Raw genomic sequence first — 23,213 nt, 5'->3', positions numbered from 1 at the left:
TGAAGACGTTCATTCCCACCGTCAAGTATTAATGCAAGCCACCATTACCTGAGTGCATGTACATGACACTTATTCAACATGAGGAGGAACAATTTTTCATCCTTTCTCAAACTCATGACAGACTTTTGAATTTTGGGTTGACTCCTTTGGAGGTCAGGGAATGAAGGGGGAGGGGCACAGTTCCAAAAATGTTATATGGAGACAAATAATGTTCTTCTAGGCAGTGAAGAAAATAAGAAAAATACTACCATATTTCAAAAATGTAGTCTGTGAAAGATATCAACCCAAATGTTTTTAAAGGCAAGTGTTTGCTTACTGTTTATAAAAACTCAGTATTTTGAACTTATTTTATTTCTAAGAAATCGGTGCTCTCTGTGGCTCAAAGAGTTTCACTGGGTTGTTCAACATCACACATCCAAACAGAATGGACTTTTCAACATAAAATTCTTCATCCCAATTTATGACTGATTTTGTAAGTTTTATATTTTATATTTCACTTACAGTTGTTAAATTCCTTTTATTCTGGAAACATGCACAATTCTCTATTCTGTTCCAGATGCACATGATTTTTGTTATATTTTCAACCTTTTTTTTTATTATTGAGTAATGGATTCACTAATCCAGTTTCCTACTTTCATTTTAGAAAGGAAGTATGTCAGTCTTTATCTCTATGGTAAGTATGTTATTTTTTGTTGTAATTGTTGGGCTTTTTTTGGGAGAGGGTATGCCTGGGGCCAGAATCACTACGAAACACTAAGTGTCTTCTGCACTTCCATGAACTTTTTTTTTGGGGGGGGGGTATCCACACAAGTTTGTGATATTTATAAAACCAAGAAAATTACCAGGAATAATACAAAAGAGTTCTTAACACATGTAACTACACCCCAAAATGAAGTGTGTTAAAAAGCTGTTGATGTAAACCAGTGTGACATGCGGTAAGTTGAATAGCTTAATAAGAAGCCAGTATTTCCAGGAATCCTTATGTGAGCACTAATAATGAGAAATTTTGAGGAAGGACTAAATTAGATATCTATTTCTCCCTAACAAATTAACAAGAACCAAGTGCTTGCTGGTGTTCAAAATAGAATTCATTAAAGCAACAATAAATTATTATTTTAAGTAGCTATGTTCTTACTTAAACATATTAAGCATATTAATATGATTTTCAATATATTAATTGCATAAAATTTTTCTGGAGAAAAACCTTACAAAGAAGAGAACACTATGTAGAAAAAATAACCACCCGTAATCTTTCCAGATCTCATGATTTTTCTTTTTCTACTGCAGAGTCACTGTCTCCTCCTTTTATCTACACCCCTCCTGTCCCTGGGGTGATGAAATTTCAGTTGAGCTTCTTGGTTTACTCTTCCGCTCACAGAGGAGACACGTGGCAGTGAGACCCAGCAAATTATGCTAAATAAAATTAGCCTGATGTTTTTGTTTGTTTATGAACTGTTTTTGGAGTCTTTCAAGATTTATGCATTCTTTTTTATTTAATATCTTTCTGAACAAGGATTATCTTGCTGCTTCTGAACTGCTTTCTTTTTTTTTCTTGAAGTTAGAAGCAAAATAGCCAAGAAAAAAATGAAGACAAAAGGGCATGAACCATTATTCTCAATAATTTTTGATGCATTATTTTTCTTTCTCTGGTCATTATTTCTAGGAAGCTGTTATTGCATTTGAAAACAATGGAGTAAAAGGAAAAGATGTAAGTCTGAATGAGTTGAAGGTTAAACTGACTGATAGCTCAGGTGACATAACACATGGGAGACCATCTCTTCTCTTATTTAACTCCCACATACTTCAGGGTCATTTCCAACCCAATAATTCTAGGATCCATTTCTAATGCTCACCAGTTCCATCAATTTTCCCATTTCAGTGATGGTTTCAATCCACAGAAGAGCAGACTGACATTTAACATGATACCAATCAAATGAGAATAAGTGATCATTGTAATAAAATATATCATGATTTTAAATTAATACAATATAAGATATTGACAATATCTTAAATCCACGATATCCAACTGAACAAAATGTTTCAAAAAGTGAAAACCATGCCCAGAACAAAATAATCTTTTTCAGATCACACCCTATTTTTATCCATGCCTCAGAAGATAATCTCTCATTAGTGTTTTCTCTATTTCTCACTAACTTTTTTTCATTTATTCATCTTTTACCCCATCCAGTATGGTTTCTGTTGATCACTTCTACCCAACCTGCTCTCTTTGGAATCACACTTGCCTAATAGTGAGAAATTAAATCCACATCTTCAGTAAATCCATGGATACCTCTTCTAGGCAAATTAATTTTCTTATACACTTTATCTCTACCATTCTCCCTTATTATCCTTCTAATATCAGTGTCTTCAATCTCTATCACCTTCTTGGATCTTCTCTCCCTTCCCTTTACTAAAAGTCAAAAAGTTCTCAGTTTGTCTTTTTCTGTCTCTACACTCTCTCCCCACAAGACCGTCTTCTCGGCTAGAATTACAGTCACCAATCATGACAGGTAGAGTTGCCATCAGACATTGTGTTTCTTGATAGACATCAAAGTGCAAATACCCAATGAATGTACAAACTTGCAATTTAGAAAAGATTTCTCTGCATTCACCTTTATGGGCTAACATGCTGCATGTACCTTCCACTGAGAGAATTTCACTGGTTTCCTCATACTTCTCATTGTAGCATTTAACATAATGGACATTCAGTATGATCAACTTGTTTAGGTTTCTTTCCCTGTAAATATCAGAGGGTTGGAGTTGTAGCTCAGTGGTAGAGTGCTTGCCTAGCGCACATGAGGCTGAATTTTATCCTCAGCATGACATAAAAATAAAATAAACATATTGTGTCCATCTACAACTAAAACAAAACAAAACAAAAATCAGATAGATGAGAGTAGGAACTGTATGTCATGTTCACCTCCATACCCTCAGAACAACTTGCAACTGATTTACACGATGTAAATTTTTAAGTATAGCCTAAATGTAACATTAGTGGGTAAATCAATTATACCGTTGATTTTTTGATCAAGTCACAAAATGAAATGTGATGAATTCTTTCAAGAATAAGTGCAAACTTTCATAATAAAAATTTAATAAAAGAAACAAAATAAAAGAGTAACAGTAAACTAAGACGAATGGGGGGAGAGAAAGGAAGAGAGAAGGGAAAACATATGGAAATGGTAGGAGACCTTCAGTGATACACAAAATTATAAGAGGTTATGAGGGGCAAGGGGGTGGGGGGAAAAAAGGGGAGAGAATTGAACAACAGCAGAGGAGGTAGAGAGGGAAGATGGGAGGGGAGGGGAGGGGAGGGGGGATAGTAGGGGATAGGAAAGGTAGCAGAATACAACAGTCACTAATATGCCATTATGTAAAAATGTGAGTATGTAACAGAAGTGAGTCTGTATTATGTATTTGGGGAGTTCAAAACCCAATTGAGTCGAATGTATGAAAGATGATATGTCTTGAGCTCTGTAATGTTTTGAACAATCAATAAAAAAAAAAGAAAAAAAATAAATAAATATGTAATATAAATTTAAAAAAAAAAAGAAACAAAATAAAAAGTTGACTAAACATGAAGTATATATTTTATTTTATCAGACACAATTTAAAGGCACACCTGAGATTATATAAACAAATATCATTAAGATTTAATAAATAGTACAAAATTAAATATTTCAATAAATACATAAATAGATACATCATAAGGGTCCTGGGTAAGGAATGTGATATTTTATAATAGTCCTGAAAATATCTAAAAAATTATTGAGTTCATGTCATGATAACAGCAGGAAAGAGTCTTTGAAATGGCAGAACTTGTGGGAGTGTGGTAAGGTGTGCTCATCAGTGAGAAGCATTTCCCTGCTGGACCAGGTCTCATTCCATGCTCCTTAGTCTTGCATACAAGTTGGCTGATGAAGAGAAGGATTTCATGATTTCTGCTCTGACCACCTCCCAGGCACAAGGCAGGTATTTCTTCTCCTTCAGGTAGACAGTGATCCTGTGGAAGTATTTCCTCACAGCCCTCAGGGGAGCCTCTTCCACCCCCACCTGCTGGGTCCCACAGGCTTTCAGGTCATCCAGCTGCTGATGGAGGCCAGTGAGGAAGGTGTCCAGGAGGGTCTTGTTCCAAGCAGCAAAGGCTTCGTGGGTGCTGAGGAGGTTGAAGACCTGCTGGGTCATCTCGTGGAGGACAGCAACAGCTTGAGCCTTCTGCACCTGCTCACCCTCCAACTGCTCCTGGGGGAAGGCAAAGTCCTTTCTGTAGTTCAGGCAGGAGAAAGTGGGAATTCTCCTCATTTTTTCCAGGAGGGTCCAGGTCCCCTCCTCATTCCTGTCAGGAGTTTCAAGACCCAGGTTGTGAATCTGAGGCAGGTCACAGCCCAGACAGCAGGTGGCCTTGCAGTTGAATACCACCAGGGCCAGCAGGAAAGCCAAGGGCAAGGCCATTGGGGATCTTGAAGATGCTGCTGTGCTGCTTGAGATGGATGATCTTGAATCTTTGCCTCTAGGTTCTCTGAAGCCCTTTACATGTTCCTATGTCTTATATAGAAACCATTATACTTTCAAGTTTCTGAATGTCACCCCTGGAACTTTCTACTTCTGTTTTTGCTTTCCTTTATGCATTCACTACATGTGCTTAGAGCACTGTTTCCCAACCAACCATTTTTTCAATATTGATTTTCTGTCCCCTGCCCTGAGACCCCCCTTTTAGAATTATTTTCCCAACTGAAACTCCTATTACTTTTTTTTTCCTACTGGGTCATATCCTCTTCCTTTTTATTTTTATTTTTTATTTTGAGACAGGGTCTCACTAATTTGTTTAGGGACTTGCTTAGTTGCTGAAGCTGGCCTCCTTCTCTTTCAGCTTCTGCAGTCACTGGGATAGCAGGTGTGTGCCATCTTTCCTGGCGTCAATGCGGTGGGAGGGGTGTACTAGGAGAGAATAGAGTTACTTTGGATTAAGTAGAGGGGAGTAAATGGAGGGTAGGAAATATGAGGATAAGAAGGATAGTTGAATGAAACAGACATTATTACCTTATGTACATATATGACTGCATGACCAATGTGATTCTATAACATGTACAATGAGAAAATTAGAAATTATACCCCATTTATGTATGATATATCAAAGTGCATAAATGCATTCTACTACTATGTATAACTAAAACAAAAAAATTAAGCTAAAAGTTAATCAGGAAAGCTTTTGGTATTGAATTTAACTTTCTAATTAAGTTTACTCTGTGGCTTTAATGTAACTAACTTACTTATAGAAATCATTGTATCATAGTCATGTGCCAATAAGCTCTTAATAAAAGCATAATAATTTTAATGTAATAAAATATTTAAAATCATTTAAATGCTATAAACTATGAAAAATTATTTTCTTCACATCTATTGTTAGTTTACTTTGCTTTAATTCCACAAAATTTTTTACTTCATTATTTGCTACATGTTTTTCAAAGAGTTGATATTTTCTTCTCTTCAGTACAGAACGTAATAATTGACAAGTTGAATAACATTAGTAGAATCCAATAGTAAGATACAAAATTTTTATATTTAATGTTCAAAGCCCAAAACACACTCATAAGCACTGTTTTGAACTTAAGAAAAATTTACATTGAAGATAATGACAGTCCATCTCTATATGGAGGCCACCTCTCAGGATGTAATTTGGAGATTCAGCAACCCAGGAAAGTCCTCCAATCCCAGCCATCTATTTGCCACAGGTTTGGAACACTGATCTTGCGTACACTTTACTTATCTCCATGAACTCAGCACATGTGCTTTCCATGTCATACAAAGGAAAGCCAAATGACTTCTTTTTTTTTTTTTTTCAGTGCTGGGGATCAAATCCAGGACTCTGTTGAGGCTACGCAAGCACTCCACCAGGTAGCTACATCCCCAGCCTAGAAAACCCAATGAGAAATGATACTAAGGTCTAAATTTTTTTAAAATTTATTTATTTTTTTATTTTTAATTTTTATATTTTTTATTGGTTGTTCAAAACATTACAAAGCTCATGATATATCATCTTTCATACATTTGACTCAATTGGGTTATGAACTCCCATTTTTACCCCAAATACAAATTTAAGGTATAAATTTTTGTCAGATAGGGTTAGCTTTGAGTACCTCAAAGGAGTAATTTTCACACTTTGGGAACCAATATCATGATAATGAGAAAACAAAATTGAGAAAATGCTCTCACTTTTATTTTTTTTAATTTAATTTCAAACTTTCTAAAGAAATTGCAGAAGTCTAATCCTAATTGACTCTTATCAACACAAGCAAATCATCTTTTTCCGAAATACCAATACTGAGATCTAAAGATATTAAGGTTAGTCGCCTGTGCAACTGTTCCACGTAGCACATAAGACACTAGATATTTTTCTTTCTCATTTTCTTCTTCATAGAAAGCAAAAGTTGTCACTTTTTATATCCCAATGATTGGAGACAAAAATAACACAAATACATGTCAAAATGTGATAAAAACATAAAGAAAACAATATCCTTCTAGAAAACAAAAGAGACAAAAAATAACTTAGCTACGTTCAGCCCAGCAAAGCAAATTACTAGATAGGATAGAAAAGAGGCAGTTGGGTAAGGAATGTAAAGGAAAGTAGCAAGCAGATGTGGGCTCAAGGAAGAGTCATTAATTCCTGGTCCAGGGCTTGTTTCCAGTTTTGCAAATCCAGGCTTCACATAGTGTGAGGGAAGACACACCAACCAACACATAAGTTCATGTGCAAGAAAGGCTAATTTGTGAGATCTCAGTATTTTATCTGGATAATGGAAAAGTGTTAGATATATTGAATTTTCCCTGATGAAGAAAAAAACCTCAAAGATCAGTATTCTTCCTGTAATTTTTCTCTGTCAAGAAACACAGAATTGATGCTTTCAAAATATATTTTCCCAAAGCTAGTAGAGATAAATAATATAAATCATGTTAATGAAAGAATGAAATATTTAAGTTGTATAAAGTTTTTACAGTCAATGAGACATTGCCCTTAGAATTTCTAAAATAATAATAATAATAATAGCAATATTCATGTTTCTATATATATTTACCATGTACCATTGCTCAGTCTATTGAATTTCCAGAGACCATAGCAGACAATGCTATTGCCCACATTTACCACAAAAAAAGGAAGTACAGGTGTCTCATGAATAGCGGAGTCAATGTTGGAACCCAATGCACCCTTTTCTCACTCCCCAGTCTCGCTTGGTTTCTGGGGACATTTCTGGCCAAAAGAACCAGAACTGATTTCTAGATTGATCAATATTTTCCTGTACAGCCCTTCTTCAGCCATGACAGTCTTTCAATTCAGCTCCCATTCCTCCCCTTCTCTTTGTCAGGCAATGTTACATAATAGCAAAATTGGCCTCCATACACTTACCAATGTTGTATCCTAGGCTGCCTTCTTTCAAATGTATCCACAAGAACTTAAATGTGTTGTTAAACAGTGTGTGCACCTCAGCACATATTTATGAACACCTCTTAGAAATCTTACATATTTCTATTCTTGCATTCAAGTATCTATAAAGCTCTCTACTGTATTCACCACAGCCCAAGGTTGTGGGTCATGATCAAGCCAGAGGCTTGAGACAAATTACAACTAAACCAAAGAACTAAGGCTCAGAGCTCACATCTGATAAGGCTCACAGAGGCAACTAAAGGTGTAGAAAGGAGAGCCTTTCTGGAGAAGGGAGAGTCCAGGGTACTTAAGATGGAGGACTGAGATGACAAAAGGCTCTGGGTCAACTGCCTTGCTAGTTGCTTCATGTCTCCTGTTTATAGCCTGGAAAAGTTTACATACTTTATATAAAGAGATATGAAAAATTGTGTTCTATATGTGTAATAAGAATTGCAATGCATTCCACTGCTGTCGTGTATTTAAAAAAATAAATAAATAAAAGATTAGAAAAAAAAGAAAAGTTTGCTGCTGGGTTTATTTTATAGACTTATTTGGAGAAGTGGGCTCAATAAATTGAAAATGTCGGGATAAAACAAAAGAAAAGATGTTGGAGGAAAAGAACATATTTGCAGTGGTAGAAAGTGATTGGACAAAATGAGCATAGAAATAGAGGAAACTCTGTCTTAGACTTTCCATATTTTCAGGTGGATATTTATGGTTGTAAAAACTACTGACCTTTATTCTTCCATTCTTTCAGGTCTAACACACACACACACACACACACACACACACACACACACACACACTGTAAATGAGCATTTCCTTCCTTTATCTCCATTTATTTCTATGGGATAATGGACTCCATTCCAGTTTGACTACCAGATTTTGCATGCAATAATTAGAATAGTACTTTAGATTAAAAAGCACTGGATTTTGAGTCCTTAGTTCAAGGTTTTCCCTGCCAAGATTCTCATTCTTCTTTTTGTATGACTATATTCTCTCTTCTTGCTACCAGGGATGAAGCCTTTAATGACTTTGCATTTTGCTCCTCAGGGGATTAATCTCCAGAATATATAATGAAGTAAAAAGATGAATACCAAAAACACAAATAACCCAATTAATAAATGGGCAAAATAACTAAAGAGAAACTACTCAAAAGAAGAAACACAAATGATCAACCAATAAAAAAAATGTTCAATATCTCATCATCTCTAGCAATCAGGGAATTGCAAATCCAAACTACCTTGACATATCATCTCACTTTAATTAGAAAGGCAATTGTCAAGAATACAAATAGTAATAAATGCTGGCAAAAATGTGAGGGAATAGTACACTTGTTCATTTTTGGTGGGACTGCATAGTAGTACAATCACTGTGGAAAACAGTATACAGATTCCTCAAAAAACTAGGAATGCAACAACCACATGATCCAGTAATCCCCTCTTGGGTGTATATCCAAAACATCTAAAATCAGCATGCTCTAGGGAAGGAGCAACATCAAATTCATAGTAGCACAATTCATAATAGCCAAGCATTAAAACCAGCCTATGTGCCCATCAACAGAAGAAAGGATAAAGAAATGTGAGATAGACACACACACACACACACAATAGAGTTATTCAAACATATAGAATAATGAAATTATGGCATTTTCTAGTAAATGGATGAAACTGGAGAATATGATGCTAAGTGAAATAAACCAAAAGTCAAAGACTGGATGTTTTATCTCATATGCAGAACCTAAAGCAAAAAAATAAACAAACAAATCAATAACCAAGAAAAGAAAAGAAAAATGGGGTGGGGAATCCAAAGGGAGATGAGGAGATGAGTGTGGTGTAGAGAAAGGAGATTGAGAATGAGTGATATAGAGAAAGGGGATTGAGAAGAAAGGAAGAGGGACGACTGGAAAAGGGAAGAACTGAGGAGTGAACTAACCAAACTTTCCTATCTACATACATGAAGGTAGCACAGTGAATTTAACCTATATTTATAATCATAACACAATAAACTCAAACTATAAATAAAAGGAAGAAATATCAGTAGTGTAGAAGAAAGAAAATGGGGGGAGAAGGAAGGGGCAGGGAAATTATCAGGGATTGAACTGGTGCAAACTGCGTACCATGCTTGCACAATTATGTCAAGATGAACATAAACATGATGTATATCAATGATAAACTAATTTTATAAGGTCTAAAATTTTAAAGGCTTTGAAATAAGTAAAAATGAAAAGGCAGATTAATTTTATTTAGCACCATTTGCTGGGTCCCACTGCCTCACATTTTCTCTGTGAGATGGAGAAGGAAGAACCAAGAAGCTCAATTGAGATGCCATCATTCCAGGGAGAGGAGGGGTGTGGATAAGAGAGAAGTTAGTGACTCTGATGTGGGGGAAGAAAAAACAGTAGAACTGGAAAGATTGTAGATTACTTTCTTGTGTGCATAGTTGGCTATTGTTTTCAATGTACTTTTGATAGATTTTATGTAATTGATGTAGTGAAAATCATATTAATATGCTTAATATAGTTTTAAAGTTTAGAGAGGAAGGATTCCCCAAACAGTTTTCAAGACTTGGTTCCCAGTGCAGCAATGTTGAGAGGTTGAGCTCTTGGGAAGTGATTGGATCATGTGGATTTTACCTCATCAATTGATTAACCAACTGATATCTGAATGGCCTATGGGGGGCTGTGAGGAAACTGTAGGAGGAAGGACCTACAGGAGGAAGTGGGTCTCTGGGGGCCTGCCCTGGAAGGGAAGGGTTTATCTTGAACCTGGATGCTTCCTTGTTCTTTCTCTGCTCCTAGGATGCAATGACCTGAGCAGCTTGGCCCCACCGCCATGATGTTCTGCCTTGCCTCAGGCCCAGAGCAATGGAGTTAGTTGACTATGGAGTGAAGCCTCTTACTACAAAATACTTAATACTTGTTTATGTCAGGAGTTTTGTCCACAGTGACAAAAGCCCACTAACACATATGTTTATTTTAAATTATGACATAGTTATTTACAAAAACAATTGATAATTGTTTCAATTAATGACTCTTTGATTACCAGTAAGCTACTTGTGTTTTGTTGAATTGTTGAGCAGGAATAGAAAATTATTCAATTTCCATCAGAATATTTATTATTACTGATGAGAAAATGACTCCTAAAATTGTTGGCTTTGTTAACTTATTTAATTTACATAATTGTTACTACACCCATGTTCAAATACATTTCATTTTCTGATATTGTTGTATTTGATAAGAATTCTTTTATATTACTTCTTATAATTTTCCTAGTATTGGACATATTAAAATTTCTGTGGGTACACATAATCAATTCAACATTGACATGAAGACTGACACATTTCCTTTATAAACTGAAAGTAGGGAAATGCATCAGGGAATCTATTACCCAAAACTGAAAAAAAAAATTGATCAAAACCAGTTGAAAATGCAACATGAATCATGGAAATCTAAAGTGCGAATGTGTTGTGTATAATTCCAAAGAAAATTTGAGTTAACCATTATAACAGGAATCAAAACTATTTACAATATCAGTTGTCAACCAGAATAAAGAACTGGCATTGAATTTCCATTCTGCTAGGTATATGTGTGATATAGCACAACCCACTTAAACTCCAAACTACAGTTTTCTTATACATAAAATTTATGTTCAAAATATGTTGCAAACACTAAAAAAATACTTGCATTTCAAAGACCTTAGCATAGTATCATCCATAGACAGGATTTTAAATTATGTAGGCATTCTATTATTTTTCTTTCCTGTCTAGGAGGATACCACTTGTTTTTGCAGAGAATTCTTACAACTTTCCCCCCTAAAGAGGCACTAACTGACCTTTAAAGAAGGCAACCTGAAAGCCTATAATTCTGTCATGAGTTCTATAAAGACTGAAGAATGACTCAGGAAATTGTGGCTCATGTTAATACCTTACAGTGGGAATGAACATTTTCATGGAAGAGCAGAAGACTCATAGTGTTTCATTTTGATTCTGGTCCTAGGCACACACCAACACCACTACCACCCTTGCCCTCAGCATCCCAGGACTCATTCCCATAGCACCCCAGGTTTCTTCCTCTCTCAGGTAGAATTCCCAGGACACCCTTGTCATTCTCTCCCTTCACCTGCCTGCCCATTCACATAGGGCTGCTTTCTGAAGTGTTGTGGTTTCAGCTTAAAGCTTTCCCTGAAGAGCAAGCAGTGCAGAAAAAGTAGAAAGCAGAAGTTCCCCTAAAACATCTAGGTTTTGCAGAGACATCTGCTGGAGAGCTCTCCTTTTTCCGTTGCATGTGATGTCATAGTAGCTGTACCCAAAGGAAACAGAAAGCAGCATTCAGTGCATGCAGGCTAAGGGAAACTCTTTTCAGGGAAGAGTTCACTCTGGTGTGACAAGAGCAGCGACAAGTTTGGGGGCAGGTTTCTGATCTATGCAGAAGTCCAACCACTGCATGGGTTTTTCCTCATAATGCAGAAAGTACTTTTGGGTAATGATAATGGTTCCCATCTATGTAAGGATCTGTATCAGAGTAGTGATACCTCACCTCTCTCAATAACTACCTTCAAAAGCATGATATTTTTAAAAAAGAAAGAAAATCTGGGAAGAGTTCTAGCAAAGACTGAAGAATAGTTACTCTTCACATGGAAGATAAGTCTTATTTGTAGGTTGAGTCAGAACATGACAGCTTGTAGGCCATTCTGGATACGATAGGCTCTGAAACTGACTGGTAATAGGTATGTTACTCTCCGGGCTTATTCTGATGGCTGGCACATTCCTCCCTATTACTCTAGCTCACTTTTTTTTTCCATTAGGAAATCACAATAATCATTTTCCCTTCCTCTAGAATTCCCCACTTGGGGTCTTCCTTCACTCCTCATTAGCCTGCTCTGCATATTCACACAGCTGTTTTCTCCTCCCTTGTGGTTTCTTTCCATCAATTTCCCTTTTGTAATACAGATACCACATTTGACAGAAAAAGTTGAGTGAAAGTTCTCGGTTTGTCAGAAACTCCTATGTGAGTGGTTTTTGTTCATGCATTATGAATGTTTTTGGAAAGGAGGGGATGTCCCTGTTACAATGATGTCATAGAAGGAAACAGCAAGCTCCACTGTACTCTAAGGTTATGTCAAAGTCACAGAGGAGGATCACCATCTGCTGGCCACAAGAGATGAGGATATCAGCAAATCTGTGGAGAGCTGACATTGTTGGGTTTAAGCAGTGTTGATCTCCGATGATATAGTTTATTTCTCCAGAGGGAAAAAAAGGCACAAGTCTTTTACCTAGGAGGGAAAAGCCTTTATCTTTAATATTGGAATAAACTACTTTCCTTGGCATTTTAATCTTAGGGAAAATTCATCAAGTTTCAGGCAGGTCCTATCCTCTGAGAAAAGGACAGGTCTGTGCAGACAAAGGATCAGAATGCAACTTGCTCTGTGGTGATCACTACCTCCAGTTTCTCAGGACACAGAGCATGGCAGGGGAGCTGCCTATCCGCTGTGAAGCTCAAAAGATAGCCAGAAAAATCTGCTGAATTGTGTGTTAGCTCTTTATTAAGTGCGGTTTGTCCCTACAAATTCCTTCCTACAATCAGATTCCATCCTTTTAATTTCTACCAGCAGGAAGACCTTAATGTCCCTCTGTGTAGGTCATGAGCTTGTATTATTTCTGTCTGGACTTGGTCATCAGGGCACAGAGGAGAGTAAAGGACTTCAGAGGACACAGTAGCCAGCTGACACTGTGGACGCTGTTTGGGTAGGACTGGGAGGGATTCAAGCAATCTGCACAGCACTGAGATTGATAAGTGGATCAGGAAGCGATTGTGAAGTTCAGGGGGAAGGAAGGGGCTTTGCTTTTACTGGGATCTCTCCATTGCTTCCCTCCCTTTGGTGGGCTAGAGAGCCTCAGTTTATGTGTGAAGTAATTTTGGTCCCTTTCCTTTTTTTCCTTGTCCACCCCTTGTGAGGTAACTAGTTTAGGAAAAAATCTATGTGGAATTTTTTTTTTATGAACTTGGCTGTCTTTGAATGCTGACATCTTTCAATCATTATAACCTCTTCCACTCTTCACTTGCTACTTACTTACACTTGATGTAATATTTCATTATATTCATATTATTTTTTGTTTATATAACTTGGAAAAATTGTATGGCTAACTTCATAATATAACCTTCCTCTGAAAATCTGTGTAGCCACATACTGCTTCAAATCCTAGTTTTATTAGCTTATGAATTCAACAGAACAGGGAGCCTGGAGGCATGGTGGAGTATGGGGTACGGGTGGGCTAGGGAGAGAGAGAATCAACACTGAGGTGTCAAGTGTTCCTCTCTGCAGACACAGGCTGTGCTTCACCCAACCTCATTTACAGCTTGGCACATTCAGCCCACCTAAGAGCAGGCACCGAAAAACAGGAGGAATGTCCAAATGCTCCTGGGATCACAACACAGCACAACCTGGAGACAATCACGTTTTTCAAACTGCATGACCAGGAATGTGAACATGGCCATGTTTGACTCTTCCTGTCTACTAAAGCCTAAGTTTTGAAGGTCAATGCCCATTGATGTTCAGCCTGGCACAGAATCAGTAAGCAGAAGGGGACCTGCCCACTCTTCTTTTCCCAGTGAACTGCCAAAGAATCCAGCAGCTTAACTGTGCTCCTGTTTAGAAAGTTCCATGTCCTGATTCCACCAGCAAGTGACTATACCCAAAACACAACTCTTACATGTTCACAACATCAGAGCTCATGTCTAAAAATAGGAAGAAGTTGCAGGAGCCAGTATGATCCATGGAAGGATAAGATAGATCCTCTAAGCGTCCACTGAAACAAGGGCTGATCCTCAGGAAATGAAGCAACATCAATTGAGTTTGTTTTTCCTGCAGATTATAAGGTCTGATTTCAGGATTTAGAATCATTCCACTTGTTTCCTCTAACACAGAGAGGTGACTGAAGTGGAGGCTGGAGTAGAATCTTCCCCCAGAGATAAGGACAACATCAGTGTCCCCAGCATGAGTGACAGAGCACAGCAGCCTGCAGAGCACTGATAGGGTGGAAGGTTGCTCCAGTGAGGCCTGCAGGGGGAGATTATCCATGAGGCCAGTGCCACCCATGGAATCCCTCAGTCCTAGTCATAATGCAGCTCCTTTAAAAAACAAGCAATATGTGAACAGCACTTGAACTATGGGTTCACAATCAGGCGTTTGAGAACATTCAACAACAATTAGGGCACCACATTTCTTTTTTATCATTATGCATTTATTTTCAGTCTTTTGCACTGGTGCATTCTAATTATACACGATAGTGGGATTTATAGTGATACATTCATATGTGCTCATAACTTAACGTTCCCTCTTTCCTCATATTAATTCTCATTTGCACTCCTGTGGTCTCCCTTATATTTTCATTATAATTATTCCCCTCCCCTCCTTTTTCTTTTCTCTCTCTAGCTTCCACATTTGAGTGAAACCATACAAACCATGACTTTTTGAGTCTGGCTGATTTTTCTTAACAATGTTGTCCAGATCTATCCCTGTAACTGAAAATGCCATAAATTTTCTTTTTCTTTATGGCTACATAAAACTCTATTGTATATGCATACCGCATTTTCCTTATCCATTTACTTCTTATCCATTTATTTATCCATTTATTTCCTAGACTGGTTTCATAACTTGACTAATGTGAACTTGAAATTCATTATCGTAACTCCCTCATCTACTTCATCCATGCTGTGTCTTCTCCTTGGTTCACAATTTCCACGTGCATCCCTGTTCTCCTTCTTCTTCTTCTTCTTTTTTTTTTTTAATGAGTCCTTTAGACATACTTGTCTCAACTCTCCCTGGAGTATTGACATTAGATCTTTGGTTAAGTACTCCAGATTTATATTTCTTTCCAGTAGATTCTATAAACCAGGGTTACTGAGAGGACTGAGTTAATATTTGCAAGGCTCTAAGAACAGTGACTGTTCTTCGGTTCTTTTACAGCTTTCTGAAAGTGGTCATTCAATGTTTGAGTAGATCATTATCTTAGTGATCATTATCACTCAGGGGAGGATAATATCCACTGACCTGCCAGACAAAGTGAGTGCTATAGTGATTGTCATCAGTGGTCAGCCTTCTGGGAGTTGGTTTTTGTGACTCTTCCTTTTTCTCCTCAGAGCTGATCACATGTGGATTAAATGTAAGCTGAGAGCAGTATAAAACTGATAGTAGGAAAAACAAACAATAAAAGCATGGTGTTATTGTTTTGTTAAAAAAGGATACACAGACCATGGAATACAATAGAAAAACCAGAAATTATTCTACAAAAACAGCCAAGTAAACTTCAACAAAGAGCAATAGCATACATTAGAGAAAAAAAATTCTCTTCAATAAATAGTGGTAGGCAAACAGGGTATACATATGAACAACTATGAAACCAGACTCCTATTTCTCACCATTTATAAAAATCAATTCAAAATGCACCAACAACCTAAAAGAAAGACTCTAAACTATGAAGTAGTAGATGAACATATAGGGGGAAAACTATGGAAGTATTCAAAAATATTTTGATAAGATTTTTGATATACAGGCAACAAAAGTAATGTAGACAGATGAAATTATAAAAAACTAAGAAGATTCTGCACAGAAAAGTAGACATTCAACTGACTTAAGAGATAATCTAGAGAATGGGATGGAGAAATATTTGACAATGATTCATCTGACAATGGGTTAATATTCATTCAATTTTTTAAATGGACATAATATCCGGATTGACATTTCCTGAAAGAAGACACAAAACAGGCAGCATGAAAAATTTTCAGTATCACTAATAATCAGGATAATAGAAATCTAAACCACAATGAGATAACATTTTAATCTAGTTAAAGTGACTATTATAAAAAAGATAAAAAGTAATAAATCCAGGTGATGATGCATATAAGGCAAAATCTTACATATCATTAATGGGAATGTACATCAATATAACCATTATAGAAAACAATTTGGAGATGTCTCAGAAAACTGAAAATAGGACTCCCATATGATCCCACTAAGGAATATATAGTCAAAGGGAATAAACTCATTGTGTAATAGAAACACCTGCAAAGCTGTGTTTATTGCCACACTATTTTCAATAGCCAAGATATAAAACCAACTGTGACATCTGTCAATGGATAAATGAATACAAAGAGTTAAAAAAATTAAGGGATGCAAAATAAGTTGATAAAATATAAAGACAATGTTTTGTTTTATTAATCATACTATAAAGATATACATAATATTTTATGAAAAAAATTTATAAATAGTTAAATGAATATTTAAATAGACAGATAGGAACATCTATAGGGTTGGAAGAGATTAGTGCCTGCAGATTTGAGTGCAATGTTGCTTAACTCTTGAAAATGTCTCAAAACTGGCTTGAATTCTTGTCATAATTCCAGCAGGAAGGAGAGTCTTTGAAATGGCAGAACTTGTGGGAGTGTGGTAAGGTGTGTTCATCAGTGAGAAGCATTTCCCTGCTGGACCAGGTCCCATTCCATGCTCCTTAGTCTTCCATACAAATTCACTGATGAAGAGAAGGATTTCATGATTTCTGCTCTGACCACCTCCCAGGCACAAGGCAGGTATTTCTTCTCCTTCAGGTAGACAGTGATCCTGTGGAAGTATTTCCTCACAGCCCTCAGGGGAGCCTCTTCCACCCCCACCTGCTGGGTCCCACAGGCTTTCAGGTCATCCAGATGCTGATAAAGGCCAGTGAGGAAGGTGTCCAGGAGGGTCTTGTTCCAAGCAGCAAAGGCCTCCTGGGTGCTGAAGAGGTTGAAGTCTTGCTGGTCACCTGGTGGAGAACAGCAACAGCTTGAGCCTTCTGCACCTGCTCACCCTCCAACTGCTCCTGGGGGAAGGCAAAGTCCTTTCTGTAGTTCAGGCAGGAGAAAGTGGGAATTCTCCTCATTTTTTCCAGGAGGGTCCAGGTCCCCTTCTCATTCCTGTCAGGAGTTTCAAGAGCCAGGTTGTGAATCTGAGGCAGGTCACAGCCCAGAGAGCAGGTGGACTTACAGCTGAGCACCACCAGGGCCAGCAGGAAAGCCAAGGGCAAGGCCATTGGGGATCTTGCAGATGCTGCTGGGCTGCTTGAGATGGGTGGTCTTGCACCTTTGCCTCTAGGTTCTCTGAAGCCCTTGATATGTTAAGGTCTATTTATGTCTTAAATATAAATGATTATGCTTTCAATTTTCTGAATGTCACCCCCAGGACTTTCTACTTCTGTTTTTGCTTTCCATTATGCATTTATATGTGTTTACAGCAGTGTTTCCAAAACATTTTCCATCATTGATTCTCCTCTCCTGCCCCCAGACTCCCTTTTAGAGAGTCCAACTGACACTCCTGTTTTATTTTTTTGGTACTGGGTATTAAACCCAGAAGTGCTTTTCCACTGAACCAAAACCCTCTCCCTTTTAATTTTTATTTTGGGACTGGATCTTACTATGTTGCTGTGGCCTTAATTAGTTGCTGTGGTCAGCCTCAAACTTGAGATCCTCTTATCTCCAAGTTACTGGGGTACAGATGTGTACCACCACACCCTGTCTATTATATGTTAATAATAGATATACTGTATACATATTTATATAACCAATGAATATATCTACTTTGAAAGTCAATTTGTTAAATTTAAACTTTGTATTCAATACAGAGTTAAAAATGTCAATATAAAAAATTCAGTTAAAAACTAATCTGAAAATGTATTGACATTGAACTTAACTTTCTAAATAAATTTTACTTGATTGACTTTTATGTAACTAATTTACATATATAAATCACAATGTATCAAATTTATATGCAAATAAAATTTTACAAAAATATAATAATTGCAATGCAACAAAATACTTAAAATCATTTAAAAGCTACAACCTACAGAAAATAGTTTTCTTAACATTTATATTTTGTGCACTTTGCTTCACCTTCAATTAGAAAATTTTTGTATTCACTCTTTGCTAGATATATTTCAGATAATTGTTATTTCCTTCTCTTCAGTACAGGACAAACTTATGGGTTAGTTGAATAGCAACATTAGAATTAAATAATAGGATACACATCTTTGTATTTAATTCTCAAACCCAACAACATATTTATAAGTACTGAGGGTCTAACATAAAAAACATCCACTCAGAAGACAATAACAGCCCATCCCTACAGGGATGTAACTTGGAGATCCAGCCACCCAGGAATGTCCTCCAGTGCCAGCCATCTATTTACCACAGGTTTGAATCACTAATTTTGCATACAATTTTCTTATTCCATGAACTCAGCATTCATTTTTTTCCATATCATACAAAGGAAAGCCTCATGACTTCTTTTTCCCAATGCTGGGGATCAAGGTTAGGCAAGCACTCCATCAGGGATACACATCTCCAGCCTAGAAAACCAATGAGAAATTATATTAAGTTATGTTTTTGTCAGCTAGGGTAGAGCTTTTAGCACCACAACCATTACAATAAATAAGATGTAGTCAGACCTCAAAGGACAAATTTTCACACTTTGGGGACAAGTATCATGATAATGAGAAGAGAAAATGTCATCACTTTTTAAAAAATTTATTTTCAAACTTTCTAAAGAAAATGCAGAGGTCCAATCATAATTACGATTCTTATCAAACAAAATCAAATTATATTTTTCCTAAATACCAATACTGGAATCTAAAGATATTAAGGTTAATGGCCTGTGCAATTGTTCCACATAGCACATAAGAGACTAGATATTTTTTCTTTCTCATTTTCTTCTTCATAGAAAGCAGAAGTTGTCACTTTTTGCTTCCCAATAACTGGGGACAAAAAGAACACAAATGCTTGTCAAAATGTGATAAAAATGTAAAGAAAACTATGTCACTGGAAAAGAACAAATAAAAAGGTGAAAAATAACTACATGCATCGCAGGAAAGATGCAAATTACTGAATGGGATAAAGAATAGACAGTTGGGTAAAAAATGTAAAGGAAAGTAGCAAGCAGTTGTGGGCTCAAGGAAGAGACATTAATCCCTGGTCCAGGGCTTGTTTCCAGTTTTGCAGAATCCAGGCTTCACATAGCATCAGGGAAGACCCATCCACCAACTCACAAGTTTATATGCAAGAAAGGCTAATTTGTGAAATCTCAGTATTTTCTCTGGATAATGGACAAATGTTAGTTGCATCATGTTCTCCCCTAAAGAAGAAAAAACCCAGTGATCAATATTCTTCCTGTCATTTTTTTTTTGCTCAAGAAGCAAAGAATTGATACTTTCAAAATATATTTTCCCCAAGCTAATATGGAGTTCAATAATAATGATTATGAAGAGATACCACCATGGCAGACAACTGACGTCATCAGACTGCGGCGGAGGAGATTACTTCATTGAAACCTGCGGCTACAGGTGTGTAATTCCCTAGCCTTCCCTCTCCACACATCGGGGAAACCTTAAGGGCCAATCTCAGCTCTCCTGTAAGGGCCCCTCCCAACTCTCCCGTGAGCACGGTAGCCAGACCGAGGGAATTAGAGGTGGCGCGGGACCCACGGCGCGGGACTACCGCTCCAACCAGTGCTGACAGCTGAGGTCTCTTGCACCAGCTACCCGGGGTGTGGCTACCGGAGGGGCAGTAAAATTCGCTGAGGATTCTCAGCCCCAAGCTCTACAAACATAGGGTCTGAGGGATTGGCAAACTGGAAGAGTGTGCCCAGTCATTCATGACAACAGGGCTCCCGGGAGCAGCAGACCTGGCGTGTACCCAGTATTGTGGTGAGCGGCACCCGTGAGAGGGGCCTGGCTAGAGGAAAAGTGGGGAAGTGACTAGACACAAGAGGACGCCCTAGGCACCCAGGATTGGAGACTCGCCCAGTCTGGGAGGAGGAGCTGCTGCACAGTGATTGGTTTCCGCGTATTGATAGGAGAAACTTGGCCTGGTGGTCACAGCGCCACCTACTGGAAGAGAAGTTAATCAAACTCTAAGACTGCATTTATTAGTTTTTTGGTTTTTTTTCTTTTTTTCTTTTTTTTTTTTTTTAATTTTGATTTCGGGTTTTTTTCATTTTCATTTTTCTTTCTTGTTTTATTAAATTTTTTTTACATTTTTTTTCGTCCAAATTTAATTTTAATTTTTTTCTTATTATTTAAATTTTTTTTTATTTCCTATTTTTTTCTTCTTTTGTCTTTTCATTTCTTTTCAATTATCTTACCCCCCCTTCCTTGAATTCTACCTGCTTACTCTCATTCTATTTAGTGACTTTTTCCCTTCCCTTCTAATACCTTTCCTCCCAAGCATCAAATAAATTTATAGGAGTAAACAGTAACTCAGCAGTCAAACAGAAGAAGAAGTAACATGAGCAGCTTCAAAAAGCAAGGAAGAAAAGGAGTACAAACAATGCAGGACAGCCTAAATATTCAGGAGGACCTAGAGTCATCAGAAAAATGGTCATATAAAGAACTCAAGGAACACCTTAGACAGATGGAATGGAACCTTAAAGAGGATACGAGACAGCAAATTCAAGCAGCGAAAGAACACATTGAGAATGTATTACACAAACAGATAAAAGAAGAAGTTAAGCACCTTTATCAGGAGATAGAGATTATAAAAAAGAATCAAAACATAATCTTAGAAATGAAGGAAACCATAAACCAAATTAAAAACTCAATTGAGAGTATCACTAACAGAGTGGAGCAAGTAGAAGCCAGAACGTCAGATAATGAAGACAAAATATTTCATCTTGAAAAGAGTCTAGCCAACTCAGAAAGGCTGGTAAAAAATCATGAGAAAAACATCCAAGAGTTATGGGATAACATAAAAAAACCAAACTTACGAGTCATTGGGATAGAAGAAGGTACAGAGATTCAAACCAAGGGAATGAGTAACCTGCTGAATGAAATAATTACAGAAAACTTTCCAGAAATAAAAGAGGAAACAGATATACAAATTGAAGATGCATACAGGACACCGAGCACACAAAATCACAGTAGACCAACGCCAAGACACATTGTTATGAAGATATCCAATATACAGAACAAAGAGAAAATATTAAAAGCTACAAGAGAAAGGAGACAGATTACATTCAGGGGTAAACCAATAAGGTTAACAACGGATTTTTCATCACAGACACTGAAAGCAAGAAGGTCATGGAACAATGTATTTCAAACACTGAAAGACAATGGATGCCAACCAAGAATTCTGTATCCAGCAAAATTAAGCTTCAGGTATGACAACGAAATAAAAATCTTTCATGATAAACAAAAGTTAAAAGAATTTGCAGCCAGAAAACCAGCATTGCAAAGCATTTTGAGCAAAACACTACACGAGGAAGAAATGAAAAACAATAACCAAAACCATCAGAGGGAAGTGCCTCGGTAAAGACAGAGGGCGAGGGGAAAAATAATCATGGAGAAACAAACTAAATTTTTTTTTAAAAAAGAGGATAATTAATCAAACATGGATGGAAGTACAAACCATATATCAATAGTAACTCTGAATGTTAATGGCTTAAACTCTCCAATAAAGCGACATAGGCTGATATCATGGATTAAAAAAACAAATCCGACAATATGCTGCATCCAGGAGACACATCTGATTGGAAAAGACATACACAGGCTGAAGGTGAAAGGATGGGAAAAAATATACCACGCACACGGTCCTCGTAAGCAAGCAGGGGTGGCCATCCTCATATCGAATAAAATCGACTTCAAGACTAAGTTAATCAAAAGGGATAAAGAAGGACATTATATACTGTTGAAAGGAACCATTCACCAACAAGACATAACAATTATCAATATTTATGCACCAAATAATGGCGCTGCGACATTCATAAAACAAATTCTCCTCAAGTTCAAGAATCAAATAGACCACAACACAATAATTATGGGTGACTTCAACACACCTCTCTCACCATTGGACAGATCCTCCAAACAAAAGTTGAATAAGGAAACTATAGAACTCAATACCACAATCAATAACCTAGACTTAACTGACATATATAGAATATATCAACCATCATCAAATGGATATACTTTTTTCTCAGCAGCACATGGATCCTTCTCAAAAATAGACCATATATTATGCCACAGGGCAACCCTCAGTAAATATAAAGGGGTGGAGATAATACCATGCATTTTATCTGATCATAATGGAATGAAACTGGAAATCAATGATAAAAGAAGGAAGGAAAAATCCTACATCACATGGAAAATGAACAATATGTTACTGAATGATCAATGGGTTACAGAAGACATAAAGGAGGAAATCAAAAAATTCTTAGAGATAAATGAGAATACAGACACAACATATCAGAATCTATGGGACACAATGAAAGCAGTTTTAAGAGGAAAATTCATCGCCTGGTGGTCATTCCTCAAAAAAAGAAAAAACCAACAAATAAATGAGCTCACACTTCATCTCAAAGCCCTAGAAAAGGAAGAGCAAAACAACAGCAAATGTAGCAGAAGGCAAGAAATAATTAAAATCAGAGCGGAAATTAATGAAATTGAAACAAAAGAAACTATTGAAAAAATTAACAAAACTAAAAGTTGGTTCTTTGAAAAAATAAATAAGATCGACAGACCTTTAGCCATGCTAACAAAGAGAAGAAGAGCGAGAACTCAAATTACTAACATACGGGATGAAAAAGGCAACATCACAACAGATGCTACAGAAATACAGAAGACAATTAGAAATTATTTTGAAAACCTATATTCCAATAAAATAGAAGATAGTGAAGACATCGATAAATTTCTTAAGTCATATGATTTGCCCAGACTGAGTCAGGAGGATACACACAATTTGAACAGACCAATATCAATGGATGAAATTGAAGAAGCC

The 23,213-nt window shown here is 36.9% G+C and overlaps 1 protein-coding gene and 1 pseudogene across 1 annotated transcript; both read right to left on the bottom strand.

Moving 5' to 3' along the window:
• Positions 1–3,879: 3,879 nt before the first annotated feature.
• LOC101976283 (interferon alpha-5) lies at positions 3,880–4,452 on the bottom strand. The gene has a single exon (XM_005335925.2). The coding sequence runs from the start codon at positions 4,450–4,452 to the stop codon at positions 3,880–3,882; it is 573 nt and encodes a 190-aa protein (XP_005335982.2).
• Positions 4,453–16,880: 12,428 nt separating this feature from the next.
• Positions 16,881–17,485, bottom strand: LOC144376902 (interferon alpha-5-like; annotated as a pseudogene).
• Positions 17,486–23,213: the final 5,728 nt, after the last annotated feature.

The sequence above is a fragment of the Ictidomys tridecemlineatus genome, chromosome 4 (assembly GCF_052094955.1).
Source record: "Ictidomys tridecemlineatus isolate mIctTri1 chromosome 4, mIctTri1.hap1, whole genome shotgun sequence".
In the NCBI taxonomy this organism is placed as follows: Eukaryota; Metazoa; Chordata; class Mammalia; order Rodentia; family Sciuridae; genus Ictidomys; species Ictidomys tridecemlineatus.
This window is presented reverse-complemented; position numbering and strand designations above follow the sequence as displayed.

What these genes read in the sequence shown, in the direction of transcription:
- LOC101976283 (XM_005335925.2), bottom strand. Translation starts at nt 4,452, where the DNA reads ATGGCCTTGCCCTTGGCTTTCCTGCTGGCCCTGGTGGTATTCAACTGC.